The sequence below is a fragment of the Ischnura elegans genome, chromosome 6 (genome assembly GCF_921293095.1).
Source record: "Ischnura elegans chromosome 6, ioIscEleg1.1, whole genome shotgun sequence".
Taxonomy (NCBI): domain Eukaryota; kingdom Metazoa; phylum Arthropoda; class Insecta; order Odonata; family Coenagrionidae; genus Ischnura; species Ischnura elegans.
This window is the reverse complement of record NC_060251.1, coordinates 58951884-58972187: the sequence shown is the minus strand read 5'-3', so window position 1 is coordinate 58972187 and position 20304 is coordinate 58951884. Positions and strand designations below refer to the sequence as shown.

The window sequence follows — 20304 nt, the reverse complement described above, 5'->3', positions numbered from 1 at the left end:
AAATTCAGTAGTTGAATAAAAAAAGATTTTTTTAATAGCGAAATGTCAAATTTATAAAGACCATTTGGACGGAGAGGTTCATAAAGTGCTTTCTCTTTGACGTGCACTACAATTACAATAATGAGATAGCTGTTCTATCATGAGCTGGTCTTATTGATACTTTGTGATTATCACTGCTCTTTAGCCATCAATGGCCATTTCACGATGAAGGCTTTTCCAGGAAATGTGTAAACTATTTTTTATTGTAAATTTTAATAGATTAGTATTGATATTGCGTTCATACCAAGATGATAAGGTGTTAAGTTACACCTGGTGATGATGTCTCTTTTCTTATGTAGGAACAAAAGCCTTTTAGTCATATTTTCCTGAAATTTAATCTTAATCATACTCAGAATCCAAGTCATATCCTAAAGTCACAAGTAAAATAAAAGATTTGACATTTAAGGGTTTCCCACCGAATACTTCCAAATTTACATTCTTTGGCTTCACCAAAGAAATTTTGTATTCGTCCAGTCTGCCATGGTCTTTAGTTTGTTTTGGTGACGTGATGCTTATTGAATCAACCCTGATTGCGACAGCTGAGATCGTGTAGAAACCAGGTTCTAGAAAGACCAGGAAGGAAATAGAAGTGATTTTTACAGATTATGATTTTGAACATTACCGTTACTCTTTTGCCAAATGTCAGGGCTTGCCGGAGTAGGAATTACGTGGATGTGAGACTGCTCATGAACTATTTTAACCCTGTGTATTACAGAATGACATGCAATGCGATTTCTTAGAAAACACGCTAGGGTTACTGGAGGGAAACTATTTTTTGTGGTTTCTAGGTGTTGTACCTAATAATTCCCGCTTCAAAAATTACGCTATCTTCTTGAAATTTTTGGGGAATATTAGTAAAATCAAGAAAGTATTTTTCTTAATCTAAAATCCTAAAATTTTTCCTCGTTTTTTTGTCACGCGTGACATTTTCATATTTGAGAAACGGAAAAATGCTGACTAAACTTTACTCTTTAAAATCGTAAACTTTCGAGATGATAAGGCAAGTTTCAAATCAGTCATCCATCACGAAAAAGACAAAATTTGACCGGTTGAGAGGGAGTATTACGACCTCTTACCACTCAGTGATTGGATCCCTTTATTTATTTTTATCTATTGTTTCCTGAACCACCGAACACAGCAAAATTGGCCTTGTAAATAGTTTTTTTTTAAACTTAACTATTAAACGTACACTAATATCCATGCCCTGGATAGGGGCAACCTACCCAGGTTGCTTCGAACCCGAAACATCTTATGTGGCAGGGAAGGGCTTTACCCCGCTGCTGCCGTGATTTTTTTCCCACTCCTTGAAGGGGGTCGAAAAAAAATTATCGTGCTTTAGTGAGAGTTAGCCACGGGTAATCATCGGAATACTTCGATGGTCAGAGTCGGTCTGAAGCTGTTCGTAGCCCGTTCTAATCGAGAAATGAAGACGGCAAGCGACGCATGTTTCGTGCGGTGCGTCAGTTCTACGAATACCGGACGGAATCGAACCCTAATTCCTCGCCCTTGAATTGATCGTTCAATCCGCTTGGGTTTTGCTGGCCGCCTGTGTCTGGCGAATGGGACACGTATTCTCATAGGAAGGGGAACAACCACTAACCAGTAATAATGCCCCTTGCGGTCTCCCCCTCGCCTTCACTTGATGTAATGCGCAAGGAAGCACTTCAAGGCGATCAAATCCCAAAAGCCTCTTCTCCTGAGCCCCCAAAAGTAAGATTTCCCCTCTGTTCCTTCTGCTGTTCGCTTAGTGTTATTTTTGTTGAGAATGGGGTCGTTCCCTGAGGCCCAAAATTGAAATTTATTCATTCATTTGTTGATTTTATAGTTTTCCCAGCAACAAAATTACAGGGGAAATACAAAGTATATAAACATATACCGTCCCAGTCATTTTAATGCATCATTTGCATCGGATTCAGTCATTATAATCCATCAATCATCAGCGCTTTACAAAATTTTCTTCAAAAAGTTTCTTTCTTGAAAAAAGTTTCTATTATTCGCCATAGATCAGTATTTTTTGTTGGCATAAAAGGTTAGTAAAGTTTTGCTATCTATAGAGAGTAATATGGTTTATGCTTCAAGGCATACAATACCACCAGAGAGCATGAATGGGCTAATTTGGGAGATGCGGGATTCGAACCTCGGTCGGGAAAATGATTTATCCATAGTGGAATATTCGCACTTATTCCTTCAATGCGTAAATTCCTTTTGGTATAGGTACGACACTGACTAGTCCGCGATTATTCGCTTGAATACGACCTTGACCTCGCCCTAATAGTGTGAATGCATCTGAGTAGTGACTTTTTATAAGTGTTTGTATCCGGCAACTCGAGACGTATTTTGAGCCTGATGGCTCGAAGAAGTGAAATTTTCTTGTATTTGTTTTATCCGTATTTACTCTTTCTCAGAAGATTTTCGCAGGTTTCTCGCAACCCCCTTATTGTGTGGGTGTTTTCCTGCTGTGAGTTTTTTTTTTACGATTACAACGAAAGTCAACATCCTTAGGTTTTTTTCCACGTTTTTTCTCACCTTTTTACGCTTGGTAAATGTAACATTGTTCACTTCGAATTATTTATGTTTTCAAGCATACTTCTCTGTTTCTTTTTATCTAATTTGGCTGCATTTAATTTCGAGATTAATTTGACAAGGCATTTCTTTGTAAATCTTTCATGCATGACGAGGAGTTGGATGGAATATGGGACTATCTAGTCCCAAAGTCTTCCAATAAAGACGAATTATTACTTTTTTAAGTAGGTAGTAATTAACAATATTCGTTCGATTGGCAGGTGATCGGATCTTTCCCCTGAATTTTCGCCAGCCACGCGAGCTGCATGCTAATTGAAACGGGGTGGCATAGATAATGCGGGGCCAGAGCTGATGTTACTGTTTAATTCACACCGAGTGCCTCAATAGCTCGAGCAATGAATTTATTAGCGTGGACGGTCATTTTCGAGAACCTCTACCGGCTTAGAGGGCTGTTCATTAACCTACCGTTCTGTTCATATTCGGTGAAAGCATCCTGGTTCCTGGAGTCTCAACACAATGTGTGTAATCGACAGTGATTAACCAAATGATTAATTCTGTATGGTTTTCGAGTTTTAGCCGTGTGTAACTATTTCGAGAGGCCACAATGAATTACAGTGGTAATTCCGCGCCATAGAAATTACCGCTAATCTACCTCAGGAAATCCGGTATCATAATGTCGATTAATTCATAAATGTCAAGATGTCGATAGCATGCGTAATCTACACTTTCCCGAAGGCTGTATTTCAAAATCTGGATGAATGACCTTGATTCCTTGACATCTATTGGAATATGTCTTGAATTAATCTAGTATCAACGTTCCGCAAGGTAGTAAGAAATTCTGTACCAGACTTTTTTTTAGATTTCGAACTTTGAGGCGATTTCTAGTCTCAGTAATTTTATAATTTCGGAATTACTCAATATATAGTCCATTATCTGGATTTATAAATGTGCCCGGACATCTATTGGCTGTATAAACGATAACTGAATTCCGCATAAAATGGGCACGAACTTTTTTGCGGAAAGTCTCACGTAGGCAAAATGTGAATCCCCGGTGGAGAAAGAAGTATAGTTGATTCATATAATTTTTGGTTTTTTCCCGGCGAACAATTGCAGTGAAGTTTTCTCGGGTTTCACACCGGGTCAGGTCCTCCATTTCTCCTTCCAACGTTTCGATGAGCAACTCGCCCATCGTCTTCAGGGATTCAGGAATCCAATACCAATTCCTCAAAATCTCTGGGTATATATACATGATATATGTAATAATAATTATGTATATATACCCCGAGATTTAGAGGGATTGGTATTGGATTCCTGAATCCCTGAAGACGATGGGGGAGTTGCTCATCGAAACGTTGGAAGGAGAAATGGAGGACCTGACCCTGTGTGAAACCCGAGAAAACTTCACTGCAACAGTTGATTCATGTCTCTTTAAATTGAAGTACAAGGTAAATAATTGATTATTCTACTCGCGGTAACGGTATGATCACTTGGTGAATCACTTGGTGCTTCAATGCGGAGTTTACTTGGGTAGTTGAGGGTATAACTCACCTCGGACTAAGCCAGAGGGGTTTATTCCACAAATTGAGGGTAGGCCGACGAGTTCCTTTTACTGGATCACCTTCAACTCCGAGGACTTTTTGAGGTCACCAAAGGCTTCTCCCAGGAATTGAATCCGGGTTGTTTCCATCCTGAAGATGTTTGGAAAGTCTCCCATCGAAACGTCGGCCTACAACTTTACCCGGAGACCTTAACCCGGTTGGAATCCCGAGAAGCAGTGGCGTAAATATGGGGGATAAATCCCCCTCCAAAGCCTCAGAGAAATTTAAAAAAATACTGAAAACAATTTTCTAGTTTTGATATACAGTAACTGCATCTGTTTAAAGTTTAATTGTAAGTGACAAAATGAGGTAAAATGTATTTCCAGGCATGTCATATTTCAAAAATTTTCCGGGAATCCCCGTTGTCTATGAGGGGTCGCCCTACAGGTTCTCCCCTCCCCCTCCCTTCCCTCAAAGCATATTCCTGGCTACGCCGCTGCCGAAAAGACTACATTCAAGTCATTGACCGGAAAAAACTCAGATTCTTCATTAGAGTAAATCCTGTTCAAAACATGCTTTTACCTCAAATATTAACAAATACTGCTGATAAAATAATTACTAGGTCAAATGTAAAGTTATCAAATTAAAGATGCAGGCAAATTATAATAGCAATCTAATTGATGTACCTTGAGAATTTCAAGACGATATCGTAAGTTTTAAGAGAGAGAAATTGTGTCACCAAAAAAGATCGTTCAAGCAGCAATTATGCGTCCTCTTAATTTTCCGTTGAATACACGATTTTGAAATTATTTTCTTATTGCGTATGCGTGATCGAGATGGCATCGACTTTTCGGAAACATTGACTCTTTCGTCACACGGTTGTAGTCGTTTCTATACTTTTCGAGGGTGTGATCCCTGGGGGAAGCGAATAAGGGTAGAGGGAAACCCGACCATGGCTTTAGCCTCCTCCGAACGAATGGCACCTAGGGGCTTAGGCCAACGCATAGCTGGCTATCGGGTCTTCTCCTCAAGGCACCCAAGTGTATCGCCTGGTTCCCCTGCTAGAAGATGACCGGCGCCGGCGGGAACACGATCTGCTCGCCGGGGATTTGAAGCCCGCACTCTCCAGAACCCGATCCCTTTAAGAGGGTGCTAGAGAGGCGCTGCAGTCGACAATATGTATCATCCCAGGGTAATGAAATGGTACTGTAGCACCCTTCCTTTCCCACTTGCCTCGAGGATTAGAATAAGGATGGCACGATATTTGTCCCTCCTGTATGCTTTTGCTCCGCCCAAGCATTGTGGTTTCCGGTGACTCTTAAACTTATAAATGAATGAATGTTTATTACGCTCTAGGATAACCTATAAGAGCGAAGAAAAGAATAAACATACCATGTTCTGCTCTGAAAATAAATATCATTTTGAAAAAATATCCCAAATCAGCGTTGCAAAAAAGAAATTTATTTGAGTAGATGACGACGCATAATTACTTGAATTTGAGTTGTGAACTTGTTGAGAGCGTTTGCTTGTTCACAACCACCTCAAGCGACGTAACTCGAGTCGGTGTCGTAATTAGCATAGTGAATGTTATTTCGTCTAGCCAATATGAAGGGAGAATGCAGTGTTTATTTTTATTCCTATAGAGGAGTATGGGATGAGGATTAATCACAAGAAAACTAAGGTTATGCGGTTTTGTAAAGCATCACGAGCGAGGAATGTGAGACTCAAGATAAAGGTGGGTGGTGAAAAACTTGAGCAGGCTGAGCAATTCAACTATTTAGGCAGTACGTTAGAGGAAAACGGATACAGTAGTAAGGACATCAGGAAGAGAATAGCATTAGCGAAGGAGGCGTTCATGAACAGAAAGGAGCTTCTGAGAGGATCGTTGTGTAAGAGTTTAAAGAAAAGGTTAGTGAAGAGTTTGATTTGGAGCGTAGCTCTCTACGGTGCCGAAACATGGACACTGAGGAAAGAAGACGAGAGAAGATTGGAGGCATTCGAGATGTGGGTATGGAGAAGAATGGAGAGGGTGAAATGGACGGAGAGGAAAAGGAACGACGAAGTGCTGGATATGGTTGGCGAGGAGAGGCAGCTTTTAGATGAGATACGCAGGAGACAGAAGGTATGGATGGAGTTAGTGCTTAGTGGTGAGGGGATGCTGAAAATGGTGTTGGAGGGTAGAATGTTAGGTAAACGAGGGAGGGGAAGGAAAAGAATAGGTTTTTTAGATAGATTGAAAGAGAGTAGGCCTTACAGTGAATTAAAGAAGGCAGTGCTGGAAGGAAAGGGAGGCTCCCAGATCGCTTCTCGAATACTCCATGGAAACCTACCTTAATCGGTAGAATACTAATGAATGAATAGTACGGCTATCAGATTAGATCATCTGGGCATTTAAATCTACGACCAATCGGGAAGCTCTGGTTCACGAGTCCCTTCGCTTGAGGCAGAGCGGGATGAGTAGGTACCTTTGAGGTTTTCTCTTTGAAGATAATGGAATGTTTTTCATATTTTTTATGAAAACCTGTGTTCTAATAACAAAATCACCCGTTTTAATGTTAGCCAATTTAAGCTGTGCAACGAAATAGAAATTCGTGCCTACTCCGTATTTATAACAAATGACACACGATATATTGTTACAGACGAAGTTCATCGGAACGTGTACGTTCAATCACTGGTAGATAATGCCTAGAACTTTGTCATGTTTTAACTTTTCTGCATTCTATGCTATAAATTATATTCCCGGAGAAATTTGCAAATCTCGCATAGTATTTCTCAAATTCGTCTCAATAACACGCGGTTTTATCGTTCTTCACTGGTTGGGTTGGAACAACTCCCTGTTAATACTATAAAGATTGTCGTGTCCGTTAAAACATCCTCTAAATTCGTTTATATTTTTTTGTCTGAGCTTTGATTTTTGGAATAATACTCGCTTTGATGCAGATCACAATCTTCTTTCCTCAACGACCACGTCTTTTAACTTAATATTCTTAACATAGTGATCCCCTCGACAGCTTTTTCCTACATTTGATTACCTCTTTCAACGAAAACTGTTTGTCTTATGTGTTTCAATGTTCTCTAATATCACCAAATGGCTCTTATTTTAATTACTTTTAGGGGATTCCCTTGACGCTTGACACATACAGGGATTAGTCCCATTTGTTACGCCAAGTTAGTGAGTGGAAATATTCATCATGTCAGTGTAAGACAATATTATTGCGGCTCCGTTTCCTTTCTGCCCTGCGCGGAGAGGGTTAGTGGAAGAAAGAAACGATTATCTGCCTGGTAACCCTACGCACCCCGGCTTCCCCTCTGCATTTCCAGCCTTTCAACTTCACTCGTGCGATTAATCCCGAGTTCTTCGTTGCTCTCCCTTCCGTATCCAGTTTAGTGCACCCCTTTTTTCGAGCACCGCTTTCTGTTCACGTTCTTTCACTTGGAACACCGGTGGGAAAGGGGTTGTACTCTTTGTGAAAAGACATCTCTTTCTGTGGTTGAACTTTGGTCCCGATATCTCCCACAACCATTGGGTGGTTCACCAGTTTTAATTTTCGATTGTGATAGAGTTTGAATTAACATTACAATATAAAAAATATATTTTTTCATAAAAAAACACGTTAAGCGGTGGACGTTCGTTCTTTTGAAGGTACCTCATGACAACTCTAATGATAGCAGTGCCTCCATTGGATTTCGGTGGCCATTTTTGGAGATAATCTCCGTATTTAATTTTTATTTCTAAATATTACTCGAGATACTGTTTCCATTATGGTAAAAGTGTAAGAACATTGCATTTTCATCCAGTTCTCAGCTCCTGAAAATTTCAGCGCCTAACTAATTAGGAAGTGGTTGGACTTTGTGTTGCGAGATTTTATCCGTAAGAACAAACACACAAACAAGCAAGAAAGCGTGTATAACAACACGAGGTAAATGAATCGGCACGTATTTTTTCGTTTTTCGATTCTTCACCTACTTCTTGAGCTGTTCGGATGGAAGATTTAGCCGTGGTCCTTCAGGCACCTTTCACGACGCTGGGTTTCTCTCCATCCTCTTTTCCCAACCCTCACGTAGAGAGCAGTTGACCTAAGTTGTCAGTTGCCTCCTCTGATGGCCACTTTCACAAATTATTTTTTTCCATCATGATAGAGTTAGAAGAATAAAGAGATCCGTATATTCATTATTTTCTATCCATCACCTACATCTCGATTTATTCGCGACGAAAAATCGAAGCCCTTAACCCTTGCGAAAATAAGTTGATGAAATCATGGACTCATGCCGAGCGGGTTACCACTTTTCAGCTATTCCTCCGCCACCCGCATCGACCCTGCTTGGTTCATTGCGGTTTTCACTTTTGTAAGCTATTCCATCCCTCAATGTGTTATTCTCCCTAAACGAGTTAATGACGCGAACATTACTTGACGTCACCAACTCTTAAAAAGTGGGCGATAACCGTTTAGTTTTCTCATTTTAACATTTCAAGAGAATGGGTGACTGGGGAAGAATTTTTTTCGTCCTACCTTACCTATCCCTTCCATCAACCCAATTCTTCAAATGAAACGCAATTTCCGGTCTGGGTGACCTCTCATCTGCACTGAGGCCCGAGTCGAACTTGGAAACGTCGGCCATGGAGAATCTCAACCGGTGGATAACTCGAGAAGAATTCCTTCAACAGTGTAGCCAACCCGCATACTACCATATCTCCCCTTGAAGCATTTTTTTTTGCATTCTTCCCTCCAACTAAGACTGTATACTAGGGCGGATCGCAAAAATCGATTTTTTTCAAATCGATCTGGCCCAATGAAAAAAAGTTGTGGGACCGATCAAAAATAAGGCCTGAAAAATTTGAGACCTGTACGTGAACCCCTGACCCTCGCTCAAATACAATTTAGGGGGGGAGGGTCAAAATTCGAAAAATACAATATTTTATGGTCATTCCCTATAGATTTTGCCGAGTTACTGCCCTTACAGGGCAAAAATTTCGTGCATTTTGACGTATCTGCCACCGTTTAGCCACAAAATGCCTAATTTGAGTCCGCGGCCGCGAAGAAAATATTCCAACGCCCACGCAGCGTCGCGGATACCAGTGCCGCAGGCCGATCCCTTCCCCTCCACGCTCGCTTCTCCCCCTCCCACGCCTCTAATACAGCAAAATTCATCCCGCGCATGCTGCTAGGAGGTCGTTTATCTTTGATAATATAATCAGAGGATGGTAGAAGGTAAAAAGCGATGCGTAGTGGGACGACTTGTCCCTTATTTGGCGCCTCGTCGGCGTTAAACAAATCGATGTTACCAACTTTTAGAGAAGTTATGAAATAATTTTAGACCTGCGCACGCAGGAAAGGAGACTACGGTCTTGAAGACGCCTCTCGAATGGCTATGAAGGTTTGGGAACTTAGGTTATGCATTTCTATTCCGGTATTGTCCGACAGCTGTGACTAAATTGATGAATAAGGGTGAAGGCCGCCGGCGTACCCTCCCCGCTCTAGAAGGTAAAAAGCCATGCGTAGAGAGACGACTTGTCCCTTATTTGGTGCCCTTTTCGGCGTTTAAAAAATCCATGTTACCAACTTTTAGACATGTGATGAAATAATTTTAGACCTGCGCACGCAGGAAAGGAGACTACGGTCTATGAAGACGCCTCTCGAGTGGCTATGAAGGTGTGCGAACTATGGTGACGCGCTGCTCTTCCATTATGAATGTGACTAAATGGATTTAGCGGTACCACAGGAAGTACTAAAACTTACGGAAAATCGTAATAGGCCAAAAGTGGGTTTTATTGAAGTATAAGACTCAAACAATTTTAAAGGAACATTTTAAATTATGCGATATTTTTGCGTGTAAGTGCATGGAGGAGCATGAGGTTCCCCCAATGAGAAGTATTTTGAGAGACAATCTGACGAAAAGAAAGATGATGGCTGCTGGATTGAACCCTAAAGAAACTCGGCAACTGAGGAAAAAAGGGAATCAAAGGAGAGTGTTGAGTCGACATCGTCAATTCTTGTATGGGAAAATAGTATCAAAAATTTTCTTCATCTATTCATCCGAAGAAAATTAAACTGGCGAGAAATTAGCCGATTTGTATCTCTACTTTCCTCATGAAATAAACATTAAGGACTATAAACTCAAATTGGAACTTCTTCGGGGAAAATGCGTCTGTCAACTGTGATAGAGGTATATGCAAGAACCAAGCAACAGCAATGCTCGTTCCCGCAACTTTAGCAAACGCAAAAGTCATAACTTCGTAAGATACATCAAAGCTAGTGTACCAGAATTACTTACGTATACAGAAAAAGATGCTAAATCCTGTAAATAATAAAAGAGGGGCGTCATCAAAGGGCGTCATCATTCCATTTAATTGGAGTGAAAGACTATACTCTTGTCTGATGAAAAAAGGCAAAATGACTTATCAATACAAGTTTAGAGGGGAATGTGTGGTGTTAGTTGAAGAAACAGGGTCCCACTTTTGGAGGTTTGCCTCCCCCGTCGGAGGATTAGCAAAAGTTATAAAATCTGCGATTATCGATTCCTTTCCGAGTGAAAATTAGATACACAAAATTAAAAAGGATTTGATTACGATGGTACCAAGCGAATACCGCCCAAAAAGGAAGCATCGTCCCTTTGCTATAAGCATAATTCCAACATCCCTTGCAGTGTGGGTAAACTCTTCTCGGGATTCCCACCGGGTTAATTTTTCCATAATGGCCAACATTTCAAGCTCCGACTGGGGGCTCATCCTAAGGGATAAATTTTGTTGAACCCCGAAAAGAGTTTACCCACATCATTCGCCGGGAAAGCATCAAATCGTGTTTCATCCCTTACAGTGGTCTTTTTGCTAATTGCACTATGTTGACTTGGATTTGCGACATGAACGTTGGGAGGGTAATCTAGGGACACAATTTGCGTTTCTGCAAGGATGCGTTTGGCGACCAATCCGAAATTTTTTTAATTGCTGGATTTTAATATCGACATAAAGGCTGATGATATATTGGAGAGAGACTCCGGTTCCTTCGGCTATATCTGAGCTTAGCGCTGTGGAATTTAAAAATCTATTGATGAAAGTTCAAATTTAAATTTCAATATTCCTTTCATTATACATGCGGACGAGAGATTCGCGAAAGAATTTACCAAAACTTTGCTGACAGCAGCAAAAGACGAGGAATGACACTAACATAAGAAATACAGACTGGAAAGCAGGTAATTGAGTAATTCCTTCGTGATTGTTCCTCACGGGACGATACTGATACATCAAATATTAGTAAGACTAAAGAAGAAAGACGCACTTGGTGTGAATTTTGTTGCATCTGGGGCGTTCGAGAGGAGAGCGGGGAGGGTACGACGGCGGCCTTCACCCTTATTCATCAATTTAGTCACAGCTGTCGGACAATACCGGAATAGAAATGCATAACCTAAGTTCCCAAACCTTCATAGCCATTCGAGAGGCGTCTTCAAGACCGTAGTCTCCTTTCCTGCGTGCGCAGGTCTAAAATTATTTCATAACTTCTCTAAAAGTTGGTAACATCGATTTGTTTAACGCCGACGAGGCGCCAAATAAGGGACAAGTCGTCCCACTACGCATCGCTTTTTACCTTCTACCATCTTCTGATTATATTATCAAAGATAAACGACCTCCTAGCAGCATGCGCGGGATGAATTTTGCTGTATTAGAGGCGTGGGAGGGGGAGAAGCGAGCGTGGAGGGGAAGGGATCGGCCTGCGGCACTGGTATCCGCGACGCTGCGTGGGCGTTGGAATATTTTCTTCGCGGCCGCGGACTCAAATTAGGCATTTTGTGGCTAAACGGTGGCAGATACGTCAAAATGCACGAAATTTTTGCCCTGTAAGGGCAGTAACTCGGCAAAATCTATAGGGAATGACCATAAAATATTGTATTTTTCGAATTTTGACCCTCCCCCCCTAAATTGTATTTGAGCGAGGGTCAGGGGTTCACGTACAGGTCTCAAATTTTTCAGGCCTTATTTTTGATCGGTCCCACAACTTTTTTTCATTGGGCCAGATCGATTTGAAAAAAATCGATTTTTGCAATCCGCCCTACTGTATACCCCCAAAGATTTCGGAAGGTTTGAACCTCACCCCCGTTACTCTGGCCTTGCCCTCGTGTTGATTTCATCTTCATTTTCGCAGATGCAGGTTTGATGTAACCGTTATATGGAGACTCTGGGCTCTCCTTTGAAAACAGCCCCTGGCTCCGCTGTTTCGCTTCCCGCCGGCCCTGAAACCACCCCATTGCGGCTTCCACCACAAGGTCCGCCACCCCAGTGAGGAAGAGATTACCCGACTCCCTTCTCTTCAGATCGATGGAGCATTTTTCTCTTTTATGGGCGCCTTAACTCAGCGCGTAATACTCTGACTGGCCGAGAGGAGAGAGTTGATGGCTAAGGTCCCCTATCTCAGCGATTCCCCCTCGCCAAAGTCCTCGTCGCCCTTGATTTTTCTCTAGCCCCATCATTGAGGGTCATCCCGGCGCCACACTGGGTGTTTTTCCGACGCCATTGACGGAGTGGGGGTCCCAGGTTTGAAGAAGATTCGTCTATTACGTTTTTCATAGCGTGAGACGTGCAAACTCTTTACTATCTTTCTTTGTTGAAGCAATAATTAGGTTATTTATAAAAATTAATAAGAATAAAATTATTTAGAAAAGGAAAAAGCTATAAAATTTGCAGAAAAAAATTAAATCGTTCTTTTCTCAATTTAGTATCTAAGTTTATGCAGTCAAATACAACATGCTACTCACACAACACTAATAAATACACTCCAAAATTATTGTAAAGTGAGCTGGCTGATTGTAGTGAGCATGGTTCACCAGTACAGCAGAAATGCGCCTGCGGCGCGACAAATAATGATATTATCTTTCGCGGGTCAATATAGCGGGTTCATGATGTTTTTCGGGTGTTTCCCACGTACTGATTGGATTAGTTGTCTGACGTTTCATGGCCTTGCTGATCACTTTTTTCTGGGGGAATAAGAAGGGTTTTTCGTAGAGGGTATTTATAAGGGTTCATGATTATAATTTAAGTAATATTACTTTGTAATAACTTAACATGTGAAGACTGGAGGCGTTTTCAGATGTGGGTATGGAGAAGGTGAAGGATAGGAGGAGGAACGACGAAGTGCTTGATATGGTGGGTAAGGAGAGGCAACTTTTAGATGAGGTACGGAGAAAACAGAAAGTAATGATGGAGGGAGTACATAGGGGGAGGGGATGTTGAAAACTGTTTTAGAGGGTAGAATGTTAGGTAAACGAGGGAGAGGAAGGAAGAGAATAGGCTTTCAGGTAGAATGAAACGGAGCGGGCCTTACAGTGAATTAAAGAGGGCAATGCTTGAAGGAAAGGGAGGCTCCTAGAATACTTCTTAAGTCCTCCATGGTAACTTACTCGGTAGAATACTTTAAAAATAATAGCATGGTTATAAATACCCTCCACGAAAAACATTCCTTATTCCCTTAAAAAAATGTGACCAGCAAAGACCACGAAACGTTGGACAGCAAACCCAATCAGTGCGTGGGGTAAAACCCGAAAAACATCACTTATCTTTCATCTAACCATATCTATCCAGAGATGACCCATCATTTGGTAACACTCGGTGGTTTTAAGGGAACTTATCTCTCCCGCTCCACCGGTATTTTCTCGTGAGAAAAAAAACTGATTAAAAGCTTAAGCTATCATTTTGAAATTTAAGAGGGTATACAGGTAGTGCCGAATTAAGAATTGCTGGTAATTTTGTAATTTCTGGAACAACTGTAAAGATTTCCTGGGTGGTGTCTATGAAAAGTTCTATTTCGTCAGTTTAACGAATAACGTTGAAAAAAGATTCAGAAATGTTTAATAATACTGGTTATACCAGCTATCTACGCATACGAGACCTTAGATACGTCAACGCTGAAGGGATTTGCATGCCTCCCAGGCGCCGCGAGAAGTAATGAACCGCCCCTTCCCCCGTAACAACTACCTTATCCGCCCCTATATATAGAGTTTACCATTGGGACTATTACATAGCGCCTCCTGCAGATGAAAATAAACTCAAGCAAATGCATTCCAAGGAGGAATTAAGAGATATCGTATAAATACAAAATTTGAAGTATTTGGGATGTGGCAATATTGCCGAATGACCATAACCCATTAATGTCATTGCATCAGCATTTTTTTCAGATGTTCAAAAAATTTAATTACTTGCGTTGAGAAACCTGTTTTTAATGCTTAGTCCTAATAAGATTAAATGTTTCCTTATTGTACGATAACCCCTCTAATTCTCATTATTTCTGTAATCCGCGCCATCTTTTAGACGACGCTTATAATTCCATATTTCCATATTCGATTGCACATCTGAATCCCAGAAAGTACCAGAAATACTAGAGCGTAAAGCTAAACGGGAGCGGAGCCACGTAAATAAGGCTTTGGCTGGTTATGCTGTTGTAACATGATTTCAGGCATCACTTAAGCCCTAACAAGAATAGACCGTCTAGAGTCCTTTTATAAATTCGTAAAATGACCACATGTGGAAAGAGGTTTTTTTCGCTTGTCAAAAAATTTCTATCAGGACAGTTGGATATAAGCTCTTCAGTCAAATCTCATCTACAATTCAGTGGCCCCTGTTATTTCTGGAAAGGTCGAAAAGATGACAATCTTTAGCTAAGGTGGCTCTCCTATGATTTTTTTTTACTTTACCAGCTTAAAAAAATGCCAAAAAAGATTCATAAATATAAGGAGTGGAGAAAAATTGTGTCACGAAATTTTAACCATGGATAGATGATGCCTGTGGAAACCAAAATTACTAATGCTCTTTAGGCCTAAAACACACAATTTTTAAACTACATAAACTTTTAGCCAAGCGCACTTATTGGCCGCGAGGTTGTCCTGTTGCTGAATGCTCTAGACACCTTATGACTTCGAGATGACTTATCCCTGCCGGAGATCGCGATGTATCCAAGGCATCTGGCAACGGGACAAACTCGCGGCCAATCGGAGCGCTTGGCTCAAATTTTCTGTAGTTTAAAAATGGTACGTTTTCGGCCAAAAATCATCGATAATTTTGGTTCCTAATGGCATCAGCTATCCAGGGTTCAAATTTCATGACACAATTTTTCTCCACCTTGTATCAAAGCCTCTTGTTTACGCGTTTCAGCCCTCCAACGCATTATCGCTGAAGGTGTTGCATACTACCAAGGCGCTCCGGAAAGTTATGGACAAAAAACTAATTACTGTCAAAGAGTAATCTCGGATACTAACGCTTTATGAAATAAAACTTCTTAAAATGTTTCATGAAAATTCCCCATTTTATTGTGACTACGATAAAACAATGAAGTTGCCATGGTAATCGCGCGGGAACGAACGAAGGGGAAAGCGTCCCATTTGTGATGCCGGTAGGAAGGGAGACCTCTTGAAGGCCGAAGACGGCTGAATTTTGAATGGCGAAGGTTTAAGGGAGGAGTTATGGGTGTATTACGACGCCGTAAATCTCATACCACCCCTTCTCTTTGCCGTCCACTCGCGGACGAAAAAGGGCGGGAAGCAGCCAGCAACACGACTCCGCCAAGTGCTCCGCGCGGCCATTTTCTCTCGGAGGGGTTCCTTGGCGTCGTCCGGGGGAAGTTTATATTAAACAGGATGTTAGCTTGAAGCCGGGGGAGGAGGCGAATGTGGCGTTCGGGACCCCTGGGCATACCTCCATATCCCTCGCCCCTTTTCAAAACACTTCCATAAAATAATCCTCATAACTCGCTGATGTTTGTTCGCCCGGTGGTATAATGCGATGCGAGCCCGTGGAGTACCTCCTCAAATTATGTGTTCGTGGCCCGTCCTTGCCCCTTTGGCCCAAGTGTTGCCTGGTACCATCTCCTCGATATAGCATTCACCTGCGTCAGAGTTGATGAGACCGTTTTCAGGTCGATGGATGGAGCTGAAGGTTGAGGGAATGAAGTTAGTTCGACCCTTAATATTAGGGTGTGTTGCCCATATTTTTTTACCGGCATTCAAGTGGCGCCAGCAGCATACTGACGTGCTCGTAATTTTTTCTTATCTGCGTTGGGATAAAAAAGTTTGGCGTTTGGAGTTGATAGTTCCCTGACTTTATGAAAATATGAGGTTCACCTCTTCACGGAGGTACAGCTGAAATTTTTCAACAGTAGAGAGAGAGAAGCATTCCCTCTTAAGAGAAGCATACTTTCTTAAGAAAAGCATACCTCTGCTTACCTTGCATTGCAGACTATCTACAATCAATATGGGGCCCTTGGTCTTAGAGTTTACCCGTAGAGGTGGTCTCATAGATGAGATAACTGATCCATTCAGAGATAGGTGGACTGGAGGCAGTTTAGTATGGACCATCACACTCAGGGCCACTGTACCAACTTTGTCAGCGTCCTTAATAGCGAGTGACAGGCAATATCGCCCAGGGCCCCTGAATATCTATGAGCAACTCTGGTAGATAAGGGTTGGCCGGAAATAAGCATTTATTGAAAACTAGATTCATTATGGACAAATTATATTAATCAAATGGATTAGGTTACCACCCTGAGAATGAGATTAACTTAATCAAACTACAAATCACTTAAAAATGTATCAAAATCTGAGGGTACTGTTCATCTTGTTCAGTTATAAACTGTTGTAAATGAATTCTTAATATTTCTTTTCTCTCTCCTATTTTCAAGGTGATCTCTGCCATCCACTCAACTGCAAGAAGAAGGAAGTGTGTCTTCTAGAGGATTCATTCACTGCAGTCTGTGTAAGCAAAAAGGAACTCCACAAGAATGGGTAAGGATAGTGTGCATTCAGAATTCTCATTGTGCATGTAATGAATTCTCATTATGAATTCAGTAATTGATTCCATTATACAATTAAAAACTTTATTTTGCCTTCATGAAACGTAAAGAAAACTTTGTAGTTACACATAAATATATTAATTATTATAATCATTAAAATAATAAAAAATTTCTTTAATTTTCATGAAGTCCAGTAGATTCCATTAAGTTCTGCCTGAAACAACTAATTTATTTTGCCTATTTATTTTGGTCTTATAAACTTAGCCACACCTGAAGAGGCCAATGATGGAGAAATAGCCTCTTGTGCGGATGGATAAATATCTTGTAATTAGTTTGATGGAGTGTAATGTAACCCAAGTTAAGCTTGTCCTGTTTATTGAGATTCACAGCAGAAGATCAAGCATAAAATGCTCTAGTGACCATGCTATGGGATTATGTGAACTTTTGGTAACAATTGTTATTCTTCTCTTTTGTTCCGATTTTCACCTCTCTCCACAATTTCAAGGAATATAGTCATCAAAAACTTAGAATTTATACGGCATAGATTTTAAAATTTCTACCAAATTCCTTTACTTTTTGCTAGCGGAGTATAATAGTTAACAGGAGATTTCTCTTAATTTAGGCATATCTTCAATAAAACTTTGTATTAATGGATAAAAGTAGTATTTTGTGCTCCTTCGAGCTCTTAATTTGAGTATTTAGTTCCTTGATATTGTATAATACTTAATAAAATGAATTTGCCGCAGAGGAATCAATTACTCCTACATCCTACTCATAAATGGGAGGAAATTTGTGTTTACTTTATTTAACTTGTTAGAATTCATTTTTTATGAATTTTGCCTGTAAATTTTATGACCCTTTTTCCTGGCTTGTATTAAGTGCTAATTTTTTTGAAAAAGCTGATTAAATAATCGCTGCGTTCTCCCAAAATTTAACTTTATCCTGGTATCGCCGCAACCGTTTAAACACGTGAAGGTGAGAGAAATAATGGTGAATCCTTGTGTCTTGAAAAGGCCATATTGCTGTGCTATTTGAATATATTGCTCAATAATTAGACTGTAAATGTTTTATTTCTTTCCTAATACTAAATAATTTTTATGAAAAGGGTAAATGAAACCTTGGCGAGTTAAAGTTTTGTGCCAGGCTTTATAATTTTATTGTTACTCTTAATGAGAGTTATTATCTCATTATCTTAGGAAATGTGTTTCACATTTATTTCATAGCAGTCCAGCATATTCATCAATTGTCTTGTTTATCTGTTGTTAATTATTAACTGATTGAATGTGATCGAATTAAATACCTGGGATGGAGTAAAGAAAACTGAAAAGGATTGTCTCTCTCTCTCCTTTTTTCTTATTAATACCCTAAAAGAACTGATTCATTTGGAAAGGGGTAAAATATGTATTTGGACTGATTATGTGCTTGTTTTATTACAATATGTTTTGGGTGGATGCGATATAATTTGAAATAATTATTGATCCCGTGAAAGTTAAGTTTGACTATCTCACCAATATGATACTCCTGTTCATAAGAAGAGGGTAACACTCAGAGATGGGCAAAATACATGTCAAATGTATTTTAGATACAAAATACAAATTACTTTTAAAATCTGTATTTCAAATACAAAATACAAATTACTTCGAAAAATTGTATTTTCGATACTAAATACAAATGTAATTTCAAAATACTCTATTAAAATACGAAATACATGCCTTCACCGAAGTTCTTACCTAATAAAAAATTAAAATAAATTCAAATATGAACTATTTTTATAATGAGAGGCTCAAACATTCTGGCAACGTATCTATAGGAAACTGGCAATTTGACCATTATCCATGGCGAAATGTCTTAAATAAAATGGAGAAAAATGTCTCCTGCACCTTTGGGAACAGCGTCAGATTCTACAAGTCCCCTCCACAAATTACTCAATGCAAAACTTCGTTTCGCAAAATACTCCACACGCGACTACGTTTTGCAAGTATACAAGGGCCTATGGGTGTTACAGAAGTAAATTAAGGGGCAATATATTGTCCCATAGATGACAGGCTAATACAGACTCATTCGGGATCCCTGCCATCTCGTCGCACGCTCTTTCTACTTATGCACAAAAAACATTGCATGTATTTTTATTTTGAATGTATTTTAAAAATACAAACTACTCTTTAGATGTATTTTCGTTACAAAATACAAAATACTCTCAGAAAATGTATTTCCGATACAAATTACAAACTACAAAAGTATCGAAAATACGTATTTCAAATACAAGTATTTTCGATACTGCCCATCTCTGGTAACACTACAATTACACCAAGTCGTAAATTGTAGAAACTTGATCAATCCATAAATTTTTTTTAAATCAGTTATTCATATAATTTTCTTTAACATAATTGTAATAATGTACTATTATAGGAAGTATAAAATTGATCCAAAGATCGACATGGGGGATTCAATGAAGTGACTTCTGGAATCTTTAAAAATACCCTGTAGCACAAGGCCCTATAAAAATAAAAGTGAAGGTATCATTTAATTTTATGATTTAGTATTTAATTAAGAATTAAGAATTTTATGATCAATTGTTGGTTGGGAAGAATTTAGTATTGAATTTTATGATCAATTGTTGGTTGGGGTATGTTTAGGTAGGTAGGTATTGTTTATGTGACTTAACTGCAACTTCTATTCTTTATTCGGCAGTGATGTTGTCATCCCAAAGTCCAAAATCAAGGCAAATGGTGATTCGGGCAAGAGGAAAGATGGTGGAGACCTTGGCAGTGACCGGAGGAGGAGAAGAAAGGGGGAGGATGACGCCGAGGAGGATGGTGATGAAGAAGATGACCCATTCTTCGACAGTGAAGATGACAGCGAAGATGACGACGATGATGAAGACGATGATGTTGATGCCATTTCGTGAGTTAACCCAAACCTGTCTTCTCCCAACATTTTTCATGTCAGAATGTATTAGTCGTTGTCTTTCTAGAACTAGCTAGGACTCTAGTCGCTGTCTTTTGAGTTTCATGATATCAGGAAATAATTATATTCATCATGAGGCAAGAGTTGGAAGATTGGTTTGAAACAGCTATCCACTCAGTTCTCCTATCAGCTAATTTTTTGACTCCAGCATAATTAATCTATTTTACATCCTTCATCGCCTTCATCATCCTGGGCCTCTTTTTTCTACCTTCCCTTCCACTTGTTCTTCAACATTGGGGAACATGCACAATTTTTTAAAGTGCTTTAATAAGAAGGTCCCTACTTCAAATGTACTCGCCGAAAATTTTGCGGATGAATAATGTTTTTTAGCCGAGTTATGAGTCTTCAAAAATTAATCTTCATCGGCTGCTTGAAAACACGACGTCATCGGAGCGTGACGTCACGGCACGGTATCCACTGATGACAGACTGAGGAAGTGGATAGAAAATCGGTCTATGCAGGGGCTAAAA

At 40.0% G+C, this 20304-nt stretch overlaps 1 protein-coding gene across 3 annotated transcripts in view; it reads left to right on the top strand.

Moving 5' to 3' along the window:
• LOC124160789 (proteoglycan Cow) overlaps positions 1-20304 on the top strand; it is a 435318-nt gene that overhangs the window by 396593 nt on the left and 18421 nt on the right. For all 3 annotated transcript variants that reach the window (XM_046536827.1, XM_046536826.1, XM_046536828.1), the window contains exons 3-4: positions 16757-16859; positions 19559-19771. In XM_046536827.1, coding sequence (XP_046392783.1) covers positions 16757-16859; positions 19559-19771 — 316 coding nt within the window. The remainder of the gene's footprint in view (positions 1-16756; positions 16860-19558; positions 19772-20304) is intronic.